Source organism: Solea solea, chromosome 6, assembly GCF_958295425.1.
Source record: "Solea solea chromosome 6, fSolSol10.1, whole genome shotgun sequence".
Lineage (NCBI taxonomy): Eukaryota > Metazoa > Chordata > Actinopteri > Pleuronectiformes > Soleidae > Solea > Solea solea.
The window spans coordinates 23,979,330-23,998,361 of record NC_081139.1 but is presented as its reverse complement, the minus strand read 5'-3'; the positions used below and the strand labels follow the sequence as shown (position 1 = coordinate 23,998,361).

At 42.9% G+C, this 19,032-nt stretch overlaps 1 protein-coding gene across 5 annotated transcripts in view; it reads left to right on the top strand.

The window, feature by feature from the left end:
• The first annotated feature begins 4,002 nt into the window (after positions 1–4,002).
• celf4 (CUGBP, Elav-like family member 4) overlaps positions 4,003–19,032 on the top strand; it is a 95,495-nt gene continuing 80,465 nt past the window's right edge. For all 5 annotated transcript variants that reach the window (XM_058631442.1, XM_058631439.1, XM_058631438.1 and 2 more), the window contains exon 1: positions 4,003–4,734. In XM_058631442.1, the coding sequence (XP_058487425.1) occupies positions 4,458–4,734 (277 nt within the window). In that variant the 5' untranslated portion in view covers positions 4,003–4,457. The remainder of the gene's footprint in view (positions 4,735–19,032) is intronic.

Here is a 19,032-nt window from a genome sequence, read left to right as displayed (position 1 = left end):
GAATTCACAAAGGCCCATTAATGGAGCGATACTTGTCAGTATTGCCCTGCATTAACTTCAGAACCCTGGACAGAGGCTTGTATTTGTTACCATTGCTGTGTTAGTTTCAGCACCAAGGAGAGAGGCACACTTTCAGTGTTTTACTTATTAACTGAAGACACTTCAATTATTGTAATTTGATATGACCATATATGCACTAATGACTTTTTAGGTGCATCTGTTTAAGTGCTTATTACCAGAAATTCAGCAACCTAATGCATTTGGGAAAGTTAAACGTGGTAAAGGTGACCTGCTGAAGTTTGAACCAAGCATCACAATGACATGCTTGGTGGTACCAATATGTCGGAAACTGCTGATCTAAATATCTTTAAGGTTTATTTACAAAAATATCCCTTGATATTAGAAGTCAGACAATGGCCACATGTGTTTAATTATAAACAGGCAACAGTAAGTCAAATAACCACTCATTACTATCAAGGTATATGAACAACATCTCTGAACTCACAATACGTGACACCAGCAGCAGGAAACCACATCTGGTGCCTCTCCTGCCACTTTATGAGATGACCTGTGTACCTAATAAAGTGGCCACCTTTTTTATACTGGTTAAAAAAAGAATATATTGCATTTCAAAAAAAAAAAAAATAGAGATTAATCAGGCTTGGGTGTGAATGTGAGCGTGAATGGTTGATCATCTCAGTGTGTAAGCCCTGCGATGGTTCTGGCGTCCTGTCCAGGGTGCACCCTGTCTTTCACCCTGTTGGTGTCTCTTCATGTGGAGAATAACATGATAGACAATTAATGAATGGATGAATGAAATTAGGTAGACCTAGGCGCCTTTACCTCACAGTAAAGTGGGGGGCACAAATGATTTGCAAGTATGAGGCAGTCACATTTGAGTACCCCAATAGACTGAATTTGGGACTATTTAAGGAGCAAAGAGACACACTTTTACACATCTTGCTTGTTAATTGCATGTTATTATTAGTAGTGTTATTATTATTATTACCAGTCCAATGTGTTCAGTCATCTCACTCCGGGCTACACTGAAAACATTTCATCGCGGCTAACCGGCAGGTTGTGTGACACGACAGACCATGTGGGAGCCATCATGGCGCCATACCTTACACAATCATCACAGCAGTACTCACTGAACATAATTACAATGATTTGTGCCCTTCCATCTCACCCTTGTATTAAAAAAAATATTGCCAGAGGTAAGTCAGGCGTGAGCGCAGGCGAGGCTGCCGTGGTGAATGGAGTGTGGCCCCAGGGGAAAGCTTGGAGAGCAGAGCACGGTGTCATGCCAAAGAAAGCCAAGTCCCCACGCCCAACTCCCCCCCCCCCACCCCACCCCACTGGGGCCCGGTCATGCCGTGAGAACGGGATGACATTACCGGGCCATTTAGCTGGCAGAGGAGCAGAGAGAGGTGAGAGAGGTACTGTGCGTGTCGCTTTTGTTATTTAATGGTTGGCTAATGTCTAGGCAGAGGGGGGGGTGCGACTCGTAGCCAAAAAATGGAAAAAAATAGGTCAACATGATGAGCCTTGGATGTGGCTGCTACAGTGTAAGGCCTTTAGGGAACATGATTTAACGGAAGATACTGGAACATAACTGGAGTACCACTATTCCATTTCGTTTTGATCATCACTTGAGTTTAGTTCAGTGCCTTGTGGCTTTATGTAACCTATATTTTACACTTTGGGTCTGGCTATGAATTTAATATGACATTACGTATAAATTCTATTGTTGCCTTCATTGTGTTTCCCTTTTAGAAGGAGCAAACACACATGACTCTCTCTCTCTCTCTCTCTCTCTCTCTCTCTTTCTTTGTGTGTTGAGGGTCATTTGCATGTCTGTGAGATCACAGGTTGAGAAAGCATAGGTAAGTATGAGTTCATGTTTTCCATATTAAAAGACAGACTTATGTCTTATTCATTCATGTACCGCAGGCAGTGTGTCACTACGGTTTAAATGACCCTCATCAAACTCAGTATGAATAGGAGTTTTCTTATCATTTATAAATTGCAGTGAGTTAAAGTCCAGTGGGAATTAAGATAAACAACAAGTCCCCAAATAAATACACCACAGTCAATAATCTACACTCACTTTGACGCCATACAGGAGCGCTAAGTCTAGTTGGAAATATATTTTGATATATTTTAAAATATTTTTTTTTTAAAAAAGCTTTACGACATTAGTGAGTTTACCTACTTTGGATATTTAACCCTACAGTTTGTCCACCTTCACCTTGTTCTGTTCCCACTATTCTTCACAGATTTGGTTTGACCATCCCATTCAAGATCATGCTGCTCTTGAATGGGATGTAAAGGTGTAATGTTGATTGTATATGAAGATGATATGTTGATATGGGATGCAGTTTCTGGGAATCATTTGGAATCCACTCTCACACACGGGTTTGCACAACGATCCCTCTTAAGAAACTGCATTGACTTCCATTCATATGGACAGCCTGAACAGAGCATTATCCCTATACCATAACCAGTCAATGTCAAACCATAACCTTAAACTGTACAAATATTCTGACTTATGTAAAGTGGTTTCTTAGAAATTAGATTCTGCCTCATTAGGACCAGGTTTTGGTCGCCATGAGGACTACTGTTCCTGACAAGGTCAGTGTTTATGAAGGTCCTAAAGAGGTAGCACATACAAAGTATGTACATGTACATAATGCATTCCCCAGCCACTTAACCATCACAACTAAATACTTATCCCTGAACCAAACTAAACCCTAAATCCAAACACAAATTCTAAAGTTGTACCACGAAATATATCCTAACGTTCTCAAGATGGGCTTCCTCTGTGTTTTTTTGTCTTCACAAAAATGTATATAAGTACACACACATAACATAGTTGTATAGTTTCATACAATTCACTTACTCTCTGTGTAGTTTTTAATACCTCAAACTAAAGTCTACCTCTGCCAACAGAGAAATTATTTAGAAAATGTGTGGTTGATGCCTACAGGTAAGATCACCATTAACCTAATGAGAGAAATAATGAGTATGTTCTTCCTTTCAAATGAAAATAGTTGTTTATTTGCTTTTGCACTGCAGTGAGAGACGAACCTATTAAGCTCTGGAGGATTTTCATAATTCTTTAGTACCTGGAGAAAGCTTAGGCACCACCGACATCGCAATTACGAAGGTTGTCACTCTATTGTCACTTTAGTGTAATCTTTTCCCCGCGCTCTTCCATGTGGCCCCTCTCTACGCCACTCGGCGGTGCTCACAGTCTTCCCCTTTCTGAATATCAAACTATCTAATCCAGAGACATGCCTTTGCAAATTAATTTGCAGATGAAGCTCATAATACACCTTCGAGGCGGCAAAAAAACAAAACAAACAAACAAACAAACCCGCGTTTGAGCATAAACCTCCGTCGATGTAGTTTAGTTTTTGCTGCTGTGGCACCGCATTTCAGCACCACGGAGCTGTCCACCATCCAGGAGCGACTGCAGCCGTTCACTGCTGCTGCTGAGGAAACGACAATAGCGATCTGTGATTTAAGCACAAAATCAAACCTCCTGACGGCGTCAGCCACCGTTTTCAATCACATCCTCTCTGCAGTGGATGTTTAATTTTACACCGATCGAAACATGTCGAGTGTAAATCGTCATCACCAGCTTTACAGCTTATTGCAATTGATGAGAATCGTGTGTATGTGTGTGTGCGTGTGCCATTCAAGGAGTATTGGGTTCTTGACTTCATGCATGTGTAGCTATTTGCTCTGAGTGAGAGCACAAAGGACCGTATTCTCTATATTTCTCTATTTATAGACCCTCTCCCCTTTGGTGGAATGTACCACCCGGTCTTAGCATAAGAAAATGGGGGGAAGAGAAAACGCTTGCCTCGACATATGCCGAGTCTACAGCGGTCCTCCTTCTCTGAAACCTCCCCACTGTTCTGAAGGAGAATGAACCTGCCCCGTCCGTTTAAACCGAGAAGACACCCATACCGACTCCTCAATGCAAAAAAAAATAAAAGGGTGCCAAGAAGCTGGGACGAGGGAACGTGGGTGTAAATAGACAGTGAACGCTCTTGGTCTCTCTCCCTCTCTCTCTCGTCTCTCTTTCCCTCCCCTTTTCCATCTCTCTTTTTCTCTGTCTCTCTTTTATGAAATCAATGAACGAGTTATTGGGTAGGACATAAATATAAGGAATCAAAGCCTCCACCGGGACCAACGGCTCTGCATGCGCGCTTTTGATATGCGTCCTCGCCAAACGCTACATGTGTTTTCACATCAATGTAAATATTGGCTTTGATAGGACGAGAGCGGAATCAGCTCTGGCACGACTTGGTCTCGGAACCAAATTTTGACCAAGACTTGCACCAGCTTCCTTTATTTTTTATTTTTTAAAACAACACACCGATTCTCCATCATCACCATCATCTGCTGCCGTTCTTACCCATCCCAACTCACTGGCCGGTGCGAAGATGGCAACTTTAACCAACGGGCAGGTGGACGCCACGGTGCACGGTGTCGGTGTGGTCTCCGCCAGCACGAACGGGCTCGTGAACGGATTAAGCCACAGCCACAGTCCGGCGGGCTGTCCGGCCACCATCCCCATGAAGGACCACGATGCCATCAAACTCTTCATTGGTCAGATCCCGCGCAACCTGGACGAGAAGGACCTCCGGCCCCTCTTCGAGGAGTTCGGCAAGATCTACGAGCTCACCGTGCTCAAGGACCGATTCACGGGCATGCACAAAGGTGGGTTTTTCTCCAAGTGACACAACTACACTGTGGTTTTGTCAGTGTGTAAGCTGTCACATACTGGTGAGCGTGGGGACGCATGATTTGATGCGCACAACTGCACGGTTGTTGGTAAATTGTGTACATTTGTGTAGTGTTGGAGCCTGAAGGAAAGACCTTTGTGGAAATAGAAGTGATATTTTTAGTAGACCTGTCCATGGTGCTGAAATTGAGGGGAGAAAAACATGTGCAAGCATGAGTGTCACGAATCGGAGAGTCACGACGGCAGGAATTTATGTAGGGTGATATGAGGAGGAGTAATCACTCGTCTATAGTCCAGTCCTGCTGTAAACGTGTTTTCATGCACTACAGCGCTAAATCCAGGCCATTAACATCACGTTTCCACGTTGCAATACAGCGGGGAGGCTGTGTTTCATTGCCCGCAGCTCTGTGCACTCTGTTGCCCGTAACTCTCTCACACTGTGTGTGTGTGTGTGTGTGTGCGTGCGTGTGTGGGTGGGTGTGTGCATTTGTATGTGTGTATGTGTGCGTGGGGTGTGGGGGGGGGGCGCTGCTACACGAACGCGCGCGTGCACGTGTGTGCGCACGTGTGTAAGACAGAGGCCTGTGAATGAATATATTTATAATCACAACTATGTATCCATGAAGATTAAAAATTGACCACAAAGCACAGATCATGTTTTACGCATTTATTTATTTCTTGTCAAATTCATAACTGTACAATTTATCACCCAGGTCCATTTTTGTCTATATCTAACTTTTCCTGTAACACTGACTGACACGCTGCAGATCTCTTTGTTACTGTATTGATGCCAGTGGATTATCATCAACTTTGGCACGACTCTGTTACATGATCCTTTTTTTTTAACGTGTCAGTGTTAATGAGCAGCCTTGCACATCATGGTGCAAAATGAATCTTGGTGCCTTAACCTTATATTTTATTTTCCACTCTCAAGGGAAGGGTCATTCTCCGCAAATCACCATCTAATGTGAGGTCACTAATTGATCTGCTGTACCTGCAGGACATCTCCCACAGGAACAAAGTAGTACATTAAGAATGAATTATCACTTTTTGCACACCGGCACCCCCACAACCAAACGCCACCCCCCCCTCCCCCAGACAATCCTACACCTCAAGCATCCTCCTCTGCCCCATGTAAACAATGTCTGTGACATGCACCATGTGTCGGTGAATGATTATGATACACTAGTCAATCCAGCGGGTGGAGAGTGTCTGCAGGCACGGTGCAAGCCAAAGAGGGGGGTGGGGTTGGGGAAGGAGGTGTGGGTGGGGGTTATCTCTTATTAATAGCCCAGCTGTAGTAGCGACTCCCTGTTGGACGGTTAATCACCAGTAGGCCCAGAACTATATAGGCACGGCTTGCCAGCTGATTCTAAGAACTGTCTCCTCACCACGATATACAGCCCTGTTTCCCGGGCAGGGCCCCCGCTTTCATTAGCAAGCCCCCGCTGCGCTCATATTTTAACTAGCTGGAGGCACTAGCTACTCCCCGCCTCACCGGCTCACTGGCTCACTGCAAGATGTTTGAAGGCAGCGTTCCCTCCACAGACTCCTAACGCCGTCCTGAAGGTTTCCATAGGAGATTCCCAAATTAGCTGTAAAAGACAACATGTCCCACAAATAACAGGGAAACTGACTGACTGTGTACATTGCCTCTCATACTGGTTTTATTGAAGGCTGCACAGCATTGCATTGAACAGGTAGACTCTTTATCACAGTGAGAGTTTGAGACAAATGTAAACACAGAGTGCTAAGAGAGAAAAAAATATATATTTAAAACAAAATCTCATTTATGCTCCTGGCCTTTTTTGTTTTGTCATGTAAAATTCAGGGCATTTAACATCCTAACCACTGATGAAGAAAAATGTGTCCTCCAACAGCCATGTACTCACACTGACATGTCGCCTTCTCCGTGACAGTACATCATGTTCTGTAATGACTGTGGACGTACAAAGCCTCAGCTTGAGCCAGACATTGTCGATGCCATTTCCTTTTCACATTTGTTCCACCTGTGCCTTTTCAAACAGCACAGTGTTGGTAGCTGTCACCGCTAACAATGTAATGCCTTATCTCGGGATACTGTTGTGTTCATTTAACTTTACCCAAAGAGATGTAGCACTTTTGCAAAGAAATAGGCACGGCTTTCAGCGAGATAATACCGAGCTTTTTTATTCTGCATCAGGTAATAAAAGGGCCTCTTCCTGTTCGACTCTACATCAACAAGCCAAATGAAACAACCTTTGCTATGGTAATGCTACCTCTGAAGTAAGAGACACCTATTATAGCCATTGTCAGCCGTGCCTGTGATACTATTGCCATAACCCTCCCCATAATGACTCCATGTATCACTAGTAATCTAGTCTTTAGGATTCTGTCCCCTTGGAATGGAGGGAGCAGGCAGGAGGGGAGCAAGGGACAGGGTTCTGTAGAGGCTCAAAGCGGGTGAAGGGACACCAGCGCAAGCCTACACTCTCCCAATGATTTTATTTCTCTCCCCTCTGCGACCGAGCCATGCTAATAGAGGCCATTTATAATGGTCACCGGCTGCTGCTGCTGCTATACCAAGCACAACGGGGCTGAGAGGCATGGCTAGCACAAAGGAGCCAGCCCTTTTCTCTTTCTCTTCTCCCTGGCAATGCAGCATGGGAGGTGGGGATCTATTGAAGAGGCAAAGGTGCAGATATGATTTCTTGCACTATTCATCAGTCTGATTTCATGTAATAACCACTGGGGCAATTGTGCAGTGATGATATGAGGAAGCCATTTAATAAATGAAGAGATAATCCATTACTATTTACTGCTGTCACATCTTCAGGTGGTTCCTCGTCAACAGTTTTTCTTCTCCCACAAATGCAAATGCATGTGTCACCAGGTTTGCTTTATTGCTATTGTTTCATTTGGCGGTGATTTAATAAGAGTAATATATTTGTCCTTGTCCAAATTGAATAAATTAGCAGCAGCTCTCACCATAGGCTCTGTCATTTGAAGGAGCTACAAAGACAAGGAGTTGTTCAAAGTCAGAGCAGGTGTGGAGACTTAATTAAGTGATGTGATTATTCAGCAAGCGATGTCAACAAAGCAGGTTCCTTTTGGTTTGCTTGATTCTAGATCGTCAGCTTTCTAGTGGAAGGGGTGGAGTATGGCTGAAAATGCGAAATAAGGGCCCACAAAAAGTTTCAGAAGTGAATTATACTCCTCAAAAAACAGTAACTCGGCACTTCTTTCCTCCACCTTCCCCTGCACTGCCACTGTATACACACAAAAGCTCCCTCAGTCAGTCCTGATGGTGTTACTTGTCAGAGCCTTATTCAGATGAGGATGCGTTGTTTCTGCTCACACAGACCAAAAAGGGAGAATAACTACATCAACAAAATCACCAGAGGTTATGCACTGTAGATTTAAGACACCACCAGCCCACTCTATGAAAAGGACTCTGGTGATTAGTGATGATACCTTAGCTGTTAAACCATTCCATAATTTCACATCAATACTTGAGAAAATGGTTATATGATCACATCAGGTTTAATATGTTTGAAACCAAACAAGTGGAAGCAGCGTAATGACCAATAGTAATCTTGTTTAAATTTACCCCTACTGCAGATGGCTCATGCCACAGATGGCGGCTATAATCTGTGCAGGTCATAAAGGGAGTTATGGTTCCTGCTGAAACCCTTTGGTTTTTGATATTTCAGCTTTTAGAACCGAATGTGTCAGCGAAGATGTTTCAGATCAGATCCCGGAGACCAAGAAGTCATGACGCCACAAAACATGAAAAATCCACACTGCGTTAGATTGCAGGTAATAAGACGTCACGTTGACATTTGATAAGTAATGTCGAAAAAAAACGACTAAAAACCACAAGGATGAAACCAAATTCGGTTTCAAACAAGGACAGAAAGAGGCAAGGGTGTGTTGTTTTTGTGTTTCTTTTTTCTTTTTTCATCCTGCAGGTCTGCGTTAATGCAGCATGCGTTCCGGCCGAAGAATTTCACTCCAGTTGCATCATCCTCTCCTCGGGATCTTTCTCTCTCCTCCTCTCACATTTGGTTTAGTGTGTGTGTGTGTGTGTGTGTGTGTGTGTGTTTCCACTCATCTCGGCTCAGCATGTACACTCAGGCCCCACATTGTGACCAGTTCCTATGAAGAGACACATCGCAATCGATGTTTGAGTGTTTTGTCAGAGAGAACGGCAACATGTGTCACAGAGGGGGTCGTTTCTTAAAGTACACTCCCCAAAGCGCGCCACACAGCACCCACCACGCCGCTCGTCCTGGCAGAGCCCAGAACTGCCAAGCAACAAGAGGGAAACGAGAGGCGGGGCCAGTGCAGGGAGTACAGTGAGCCTAATTTGTCAGGAGGACCGTTGTCAAGGCAGCACTGATTCTGTTGTCCGTTATTATTGGAGGGCACTGTCGGATAGGGGCCGGCTGATGGCCAAGCAGGAAGCCAGTTAGTCACAGTGAGAGATGACCGCACCAAGTCAAAGGAGGGAGTGTTCGCGGAACTCTTGCAAGGATTAGCATGCTAACAGCAGGTGGAGTCACGACGCCTGACAGCTAGGTGGAGTCCTCTGGCCCCTCTGACCTCAGTGGTCCTCTCATTAAAGCCACTGCCCTTTACATAGATCAAGAGAGTAAGTAAAATGATAGCTGAACGTACTCATTTATCTCACCACATTCCCCACAGACTGACTGAACCGCTTGTTGTTCATTGAACTGGGTTCACTCTCATTGGTGCAAGAGTTTGGTGCACACATAAATTATGCACATACCAACTGTGTACATGCAAAATCACTATTGATTTAACTCAAAGTCATTTGGGCTTTCCGTGCACCATTAGCTTCGCAGAAAAGTTTTTGTGTGAATAGCGAAAGTGTCCGCTCAGCATACAGTAGATCCTAAAGTACGACGGTTCCACATGGCAATGTCATGGCTTGCTGTGGACTGCAGTGCTGATCTGTGGCGAAGCACAACGCTGATGATTTGTGATTATCATTACAGGTCAGAGAGGCTGCTGAGGTCAGCACTTTTCACAGTGAGACACACACACACAGAAAGTCCGCTTCAAACGCTCGCTGTAAAGCGAGACCAAACAGCTTGCGCTGGATTCCAATTTCCCAGTGCGTTCATTGTCATGGTGTGCCACTCTTGCCGAGGGGGCTCCTTGGAGAGGTAAATATTTTCACTTTTCAAGGCTCTTGCGTCAGCTAAGCGTTATTGTGCTTTGTGGTAAATATTTAAAAGGTTGACGCTCTGGGCCTCTTCAATCCTTTATCCCAGCCTTAATACCACTTCCACACCCCCTGCTTCAAACTGTGGTGGCTGAGATTGTCGAGATGGTTAATGCAATAGCTTTGAAATGTTGCAAAGTCTTACATGTTATTGTGGGGTTTTGCTCTGTTTCTTCAGATGGAGTCTATATTGCTTAACGTATTAATACATATTACATTATAAATACTTACATGTAGTATTTTTAACTACATGTCATTTCTGTCTCTTGTGAGAATGAAATGCCGTATGTTACATTTAGTTTGATTTCTGAAGCTTTCTGCCGCAGCTTCGTCACTGTGCTCGACATGCAGTCGCTCATGTAAAAGGCTTAAACACAATTTCCTTTGTTCAGTCATTCATTGTCTGCCGCTTTATCCTCCACATGAGGGTTGCAGGGCCGCTGGAGCCAATCCCAGTTGAAATAGGGCAAAAGACAGGGTACACACTGGACAGTTCGCCAGTCCACCACAGGGCATTTCCTTTGTTTAACAGTCAAAATGTTATGAATCTTCTGTGTGAGCGTGTGTGTGTGTGTGTGTGTGAACTTGGAAAGTGGTGTTTTGCCTTCTTGGATTAGAGCTGCTGACTCCTTTTATCAAGCTTTGCACAGTCAGGAGGCATTATGGTAAATGTGAAAATTATAATATCCACGCTCAATATCTCTGTGTGTACAGCGTATGTGGCCGACAGTGTACAATTTATCCGAGTGTCTACGTCCAAGTGTGCATGCGTTTTGGACGTGTGTGTGTACGTCGCGCTGCACCGTGCCACATGCATATGAATATCAGCAGTTTATCATGGTAACCTTTAATAATTTCACAGTAAGACTTTTTGTATTTTATAATTTTTGACTCCAACCCCCAGTATATATATGCACATCAGTTGCAGTCAGACTGCAGAGGCTTATTTCCGTGGAGAAAGAGAAGCATGACACAGCAGCAATTTAAAAAGAGGAACCAAACTTTGTTAGTTAATTGGAGCAGTGACCCATTAATATAATAAAATCAAGCAAGCATTGATTTTTTTTTTCTTTTTTTCCTGGAAATGAAACATTTTTAAATTATATTTGTAACATTGTTACCTTTGCAAATAAGGTTATGTCCCCCCCACAACCCAAAAACAGATTTTGATGACATTGTTTGGGTTGTAGGTCATGACATGAGGAAGAAATGATTCGATTTTGGACGATCTAGATCTGGAAACTGCGCTGTCGTACTGGCGGAGGTTTGCAAATAAGCAAATCATTGTCAACTAACTTTTTTTTTTTTTTTTTTTCAAACAATATCAGTTATACTAAACAAATTGTTCATCTTCTGAGAGTTAGGTTTCAAAGACAGTTGAATTGTTGATGTTTATTTTCAACCAAAGATGGTAAATGTAACGCAGAGTGACGTATCTGGGTCTGCCTGCTGGGAAACTATAAAGCAAGGACTACATGAGCTGTGTACTATTTGTCCCAAGGCACGCCAAAGACTGCTGAGCGTGTGTGACTTGTCAGGGCCAGAGACATACAGCATTGAGCCCTCCCTCATATGCATACATGCAGTCTTCCTACTCGGTGCCGTGAGTGCCAGGTTTGAGTGTCCCTGATTCAACGTGCCCGTCTTCCTTCATGACTATTTCATGTTAAGCCAATTAAAAATGCACTATGTTGACATGTAAAAGGAGGACAGGACTATAGTTGTTTAGGGCCAAGTTCGATTCTGGGGCATTAATATGTCATGCAGATGTTCTGATGAATGGCGGAAGCAATAACCAAACAGAAATCTCTGTTGTTGATGAGGTTTGACAAGTTTTGACTCCTGGAGTCAGCGCCGCAGATTGTAAGAGAAATATGTCACATGGATCTTTGTAATGCTTTCAAATTATATTTAAGTAATGCGCCGCTCTGAATGATATATAAGGAATCACATCTGCTTAAAATTCATATTTCAAACTTTGCATTTGTGTCTGCACACCAGCTGTGTCCATAGTGTTCTAATTTGATTCTCCCAAAACTGTGTAGGTCAGTGATTTTTGCTGTCAGATATTACCATTCAAATAAATCCGGCATCACACTGAGAGAAAGTAGAACAAGGCTTTATCCTATCCTGCTTGTTGGAGAGCAGATAGACCAAAACATAACGCTGCAGAGGGAGATGGTGCAAGAGTGCGTAAAACGACAAGGAGCTCAAGACACAGAGAGAAAGAGTGAGAGGGAGAGAGAGGGAGGGAGGGAGAATTAGAGAGATGTTGAAACATGGGTGATGTAAGAGAATGCGTGAAAAGAGGCAAGGGAGATCCATGGAAGAGAGATCGGTTGGGGGGGGGGGATTGGGTGGCGGCACACAGACAGACAGAGAATATCAAGAGGCAGAGCAGTATAAAAGAAAGAGAGCGGAGATTGTTAAGACAGGTGCAGACGAAAAATGGAGGCGCAGAGAGATTGTTCAATGACAGGCACACAGTGAGCAAGAGGAAGGGAAAAAGATAAAAAAAAAAAAAACCCTGAGAAGCAGGAAAGGAAAACGACAGACTGAGCGAAAAAGTAGAAAGAGTGAGGGAGTCCCAGAGACAGATGTCGCCCTCGCTGGCCCTCAGCAGATTGATAGCTACTGGCCCAGTTCCATGCCAGGCTCCGACCCCTCTGTCCTCTGCTGTAATTTATAGGCTGCGTTTTGCCAGATTTAAGCACTACTCTGTGGCCATCATGGCTCGAGAAGGAGAATGACCTTCCTGGGATTGGAGCAAAATGAGACCACTGCAGCTCCCAGCCATCCTGAGGGTAAATAAGCAAGAGCCCTCCCTGTTAAAGGGATCTCTGATGACATGCACACCGGACAGGTTTTACCATATATTTGTCAATTAGTCGTGTGCAGGGTTCTATTTACTGCATATGTCGACAGTGTTTGTGTAATACTACACATACATATACAATAATACATGCATAGGCAGCAGCTGATGCAATACATTTCAGATTATACTAAAACTACGGACACTGACACTGAGCTTCATTTATTAATTAATGAATAAAGTTATTATTATTATTAGCCCATTTTTAAGCAGCATGTACTAGCTTTAGGATGTATGTTCATCTCAGTTTTGTTTATCTTTTGCTGTTGGGATGATTGATACGTCCATTGACCCTTATAGGGGGAAGTAAGAAACAGAAGCTGAAGCAGCAAATTTGTGTGTGAGATTCAGCTATTTGCAGATGACGTTGTCATCGTCTAGGTGTATAGGCAAAAAGCCGCATGGATTCTAATACGGCTGTTCTCATTGCACTGATCTAGGGCCACATACTGAAGTGACTCAAATGTGATTTAAAAATTGAAATTGATGATCAGATTTCTGTGTCCGCACAGCTCATCTCAAAGCAGATCTGAGTCACATCAATGCAAAAAAATTAAATAAATAAAAATCAGGTAGAAGTCACTTCTACCTGGTAATCTGAATGTATAGCCCAAGAGCCATATTCAATACTACTGTTAATTGATTAAAATCAAGCAGTTTTGTCATGTGATGCACAACAAGCTTGGAATTGCTGCAGTAACATTCATGCAAAGCCAGAAAACCAGAAACTTTCAAATGTCAAGTTGTTCTCAATCAAAAATAGAGTGGAATCCAATCCAATGTATTTATAAACCACATTTAAAACAACGTAGTTGACCAACAGGCTGTGAGAAGCAAAAACATACACATACACAGCACAAACTCACAGTGACTTAATAATGATCAAAACTCTGCTGGGTTTATCTGACCAGTTTAAACCAGAAAAACAAAACTCTGGCTGTGAACTTCTGTACAATGAAAAGCTGAGTGAAGTGTGGACAATGAACATTGTGGTGGATTTATACAGTATAGGTGATGATTAGTTTTGCAGCGTCGCAGATAATTTGCCACAAAAATGTGGTTAACAATGTCCACAGTTTAATTAACACACAAATGTTAACCTATGGAAGAGCAGCTACATTTAATCAGGTGAAAATCTATAACCAAAGCAAGCTTTTTCTCCTCCAACTTACACCAAATGCAGAAAAAAATGGTAATATATTGTGGTTATAAAACTGAACTTTAATGTGGCATTGACTGAACTGCTGTGGTGAGTTCATTTTGGTTTTGATAAAATATTTAGATTCTTTCCCTTTAATATATCGCACCTTATTATTTTATGTTTTGGAAATGCACGTAATAAATTCGATAATAAAACAAATGTGTAAATAGTTAAGTGTTATTGCGAGACACTTTTTTTCAACCTTTTTCTATTCAATTGTCTACTGCCTGCATCTTTTTTGTGTCTTTTAAGCTATACTTCTCTCAGAGGACCAGTCTAGTTGCTTATTGCATGATTAGTGGCTGCCTTCATAAATCAGGCTCTAATTTTGCACAGACTGCAGGCACACATTTAATGAAAAGGGCACAGCACACCTCTGCACCATGGATTCTTGCAAAGTAAATTTGGCCCTTAGTGAAACTGGAACGTGCCCTTTGGTAGACTAACTTGGCCGGGTGTGCCGGTGGCCTCAGCTGGGCTTGTGCTGGGCCATTCAAAGTGTTTCCTCGCTGCACAAATCAGCCCAGGGAATGATCTGGACAGAAAGCCTTCAGCAAATTATTACAGATTTGCAATTTAATGGCTTCTGAGGTCTCTCCCAGCCCCATGCAGGTTCCCAATGAGACAGAGCCTATTAGTTTGCTCTTTTAATCACAGAACAGGAGATGGGAATCCTGGCCAAACCTATATACACCCGGCTTCACTTTGGTGTGGACTGATTTCATGGGGTGTATAGATAGAGACACAAGGGTCTGTGTGCACACATGAATGAGTGTGTGAGCATTGGCTTTTCGATAAAGCTTTGATGTGTGTGTGTGTGTGTGTGTGTGTGTGTGTGTGGACACAGTGATGAGAAAACAACAAATTTCCTCCATGGATCATTCATCAACCATGGGGACACAGTGGGCAGCAGCAATTAATTTGGCTTGTGCTCTACTGAAAGCCAACAGAAGTTCATTTCACAAACAGTGCATTACATAAAAAGTTTTTAATTCAAGTTAAAACTGAATATCCACACGAGTATTTCTTTTTTTGAAAGTAATAAGAAAAGTAGGCAGCAAAGAAGGAACAAGGCACAAGTCATTAATTTAATAACTTAACTTAATTTCTATTTAAAAACTCAGTTAACTGAGCTGCCGTAGACTTTTTGAGCAGTAAACAAAAACTCTCTGGCTCAAGCATGTATATAAATTTATTTATATGCATTCTGCAATTTCTTTTTTTTCCTGGAGCTGAGCTGGATTTATACTGCAAAACTTTTAAACAGGCTGTATTTAAGACAATGGCACAACTTTTGTGCTGCTATTTGCCATTTGACAGACAAATGCCAGACATCTCACAGGGAATTTAAGCAAATCTTCCCATAGCTATATTTGCCCTGATTCATGTGCCATCAATGCAAAATAAAAAAAACTATCACTCCAATCTGCCTTTCAATGTCCCAATTTGTCCACGAGGAAGCCAAGCTTTCAAAATGAGCTGGATAAAAGTGACTGCCAAGGGGGGATGAATATATATAATTATCTGTGGCTGGAGCGCCAACAAGGGGACTTTGAAAATCAACTTAATGCGCCACAGGCTTCATTAGTCTGACAACAACAAAATGTCGCCTCCACTCTCAGGCAAGAAGACACAGGTATCTCCAAAGCTATTAAAAACATGAATGCATGCAGCTTTGTGTAGCCCAACCGCTATCTGTTGAGGATTAGGAGCTACTTAACATGCTAATGTTAATATGCTAATGTGTCAATGTTGTTATAGTGAATTATGAGGTGATTTAAGAAATGGCTGCTCGCTGTGTTGTTGCTCTGACGTTCGGAAGGACGGATTACTGTTTACCCCGCACATGGAAATCCATGAACGTCTTTCATCTGTCCTTTTCCGTAGCGACCACTGGTCCATGTTAGCTTTGCAAACATCTTAATTCAGTTAAATGGAGGAAAAAAATGTGTGTGTGTGTGTGTGGGTGGGTGCGTGGGGGTGGGTGGGAGGGGCATTAAAAGCCATTAATGTGTGTTGCGTGAGGGTCTGCTATTCCCGGGATGGTGCTTTTGTTCACTTTGACAAAGCAGATGAGAGTTTCACCTTGAAACTCAATGCAAACCAGAAACGTTGTCATTGTGTCCACCTAACACGCCGTCTTCACTGTCTTATACTGTCAGACTTACATAGCCCGTCTTTGCATTTCTTATTGTGATTGCCCCTCTCTCCATTCTACATACTCTCTTTGTATGTCTCTCCTATTTTCTGTCTCTTTGTAGCTTTGCTTCTCTACATTACGTTCTCCCTCTCTCTCTCTCTCTCTCTCTCTCTCTCTGTCTGTCTGTCTAAGCGTCAGATAAGCTCACTGGGGGAGACTTTAGAGGACTCTCCATCTGTGTATAAATAGCTCTGGATGAATTATTGAGGGACCTGGGGTTGCTAATAATCCCGTAGGACCCATCTGACAATGACACAGAAGATGGAGGGAAAACAATTACGCAGGCTTTCTCCTTCAGAAGATTGGGAATGGATGGAGGAGGAGGAGGAGGGTGGGGCGGGGGGCTCGGTGGCCTCTGGGAGCCTCCTCGTGGGGCCCAACATCTTGGCTAATAAACCCAATTAAGTCTCCGGAATCAATTGGAGACCCGGGGGCGTCCTCGCTCTTCCTTCCCCGGACAGCATGCAACAACAGGAAGTGTAATGATTCATGTTCCCCCTTCTGAGTTCGGATCGTCCTCTCATCTCGCCGTCTTGCAGGTTGGCAAGGTGGACGGGACAGGACAGGATGTCCGCAGAGGCAGGATAATAGGGCAGGGAGAGGAAAGGAGACGAGAGGAGAGGAGAGTGGAGTCGAGAGGAGAGGTGCACAGAGGAATATTAATGGGAGTGTTTATCCTGTAAGTGTTTTACCAGGGGGACGAGACACGGGACCACTCCCATGACAGAAGTAAAGCACTTTGTCTCCTTCGTGATACATGACTCGTCTACAGACAGATTTGTGATTAATCGGATATGCTTGGACCTTGCCTGACACTCTAGCTATCTATCTATGGAGATAGACAACATTTGTTCATTCAATTTATTAATTTCATTCAGATTACAGCCTCTTAACTAATCTGCTGTTTTCGTCTGCTGCCAGTTTCTTGCGAAGCTTTAGTTCATCTGCTCTCTCTGCTATGTCAAGTTTTGTTTTTACTGACACATACCTACAATAAAAAAAAAAAAAACAACAGCTTATTGTTCTTTTTTAGTCGAGGTATAGTGACTCACCTACTATTCCAGTCCCGTGCATACAAATCCACCCACAGCCTCGACCTGAGCAGCCAAATGTATGCCTCACTGCCTACAGTATATAAGTTCAATCACTTTCTGTATTGGCACGGAACATATCATAAGTCTCGACGTACAGAAATGTCCAATACGGACGTATGTAATTCCTCGGGACACATACATGTGTTGGTACATGTTTGGACCTTTACTGTAAAGCTCTTGTGAGTATGTACGCGAGACCAAACCAAATCAGCTGAAAACCTTCCACCTTAAAGTGCTGTGCAGTCTGGTTTTCAGAAAGGGAATTTGTTTCTGAGGTTTTTCCACTTAAAAGGTCCCAACTATACGCAGACTGCTGTAATTTGGGCATGAAAGTGCTCCCAAACCACATTTAATAATTCAAATCTTGAAAAGCCAAATTTGGGTCTCTCAAACATTTCCCGACAAAATGGCTGAGGTAGGATGAGAGTGAGGTGATTGGCCTGCCTGACAAATGGGGACAGCTGTAGACACTGTGTGTGTGTGTGTGTGTGTTCACCACTGGGAGTATGCGTGTGTGAGCTCAAGCACAATGTGTGTTAACTGTTATGGACTCGGTAAGTGTTGTTTAACAAAGGTGTTTTACTTTGTAGCATGAAAAGTCCACTTTATGTGCATGGACAAGTGTGTATGTTAGAGTGTGTTTTCTGTCACGACCTTCGAGGGACCATGGGGTGGTGGTGTGTGTGTGTGTGTGTTGGTGGGACACTGTCTTAATGATGCATTTTCTACTCCATTGATTCAGTGGCTCTGCTCTCCAGTAAATCCTTCACATGCAACACATTAAAGCTGGCCCTTTTTCCTCCTTCGCCAATCGATTAGCACAGCTTAGAGACGGCCACTCTGGAAGCAGGACGAGAGATGGGACTTGTTATCTTCAGGGACTCTCTCTCTCACACACACTCACACACAGTCTGCTTTCCATGACTTCAGAGGACATTACATTTGACTCTAACCTTAACCATTACTACTACTTCCCTGACCCAAACCTTAATCCAACCCTAACAATACAATATATCTTCACCTTAAAATATAATCATTGACGTTATAGAGACTTGCTTTTTTTGTCCTCACAAGTCCCCTAGAATGACAGATTTAGTTTCATCAGTGATTGCAATCAAAGTTCTGTGATTATTACTTTTTGTATTTCAGTTATGGACTTATTTTCTTTCTTTTCATGTCCAGAAGCAGACCATGACATAGGCCTACCTGTAATTGCTGGATTACTACATGCTTTTCAAATGGATTTTGCCAATATTGAAATATTCTAGTCCATATCATTTTTGGTTTTTGAGTTTTCAGGATATATAATCAGCACTTTTGTTTTGTTTTTGTAATATTCTGATCATTTATTTTGTGCTTTGTCGTCTTTATTCCCACAGTAGTCACCTACACATTGCTTGAGCTTTATTCAGGTTACTTTTCACTGCATTGCTGAAAGAACAGTTCAAACCCTGGGTGTGCACTAATTTGGCAAGGTGATGTAACAATTGTGCAGGGAACAAGCCCAACTATGAGAATTTATTTGACAACTCCCAGCCAGTCCAAACACAGCGTTCACCCAGGATACAAGATAATAACTTCATATTGTCATCTCAAAGAGTTTAGTTAACTGCTAGCAGACAGAATGTATACAGAATGTGCTAAGAATAAAAGTAACAGTTGGAAGTTTGATCCAT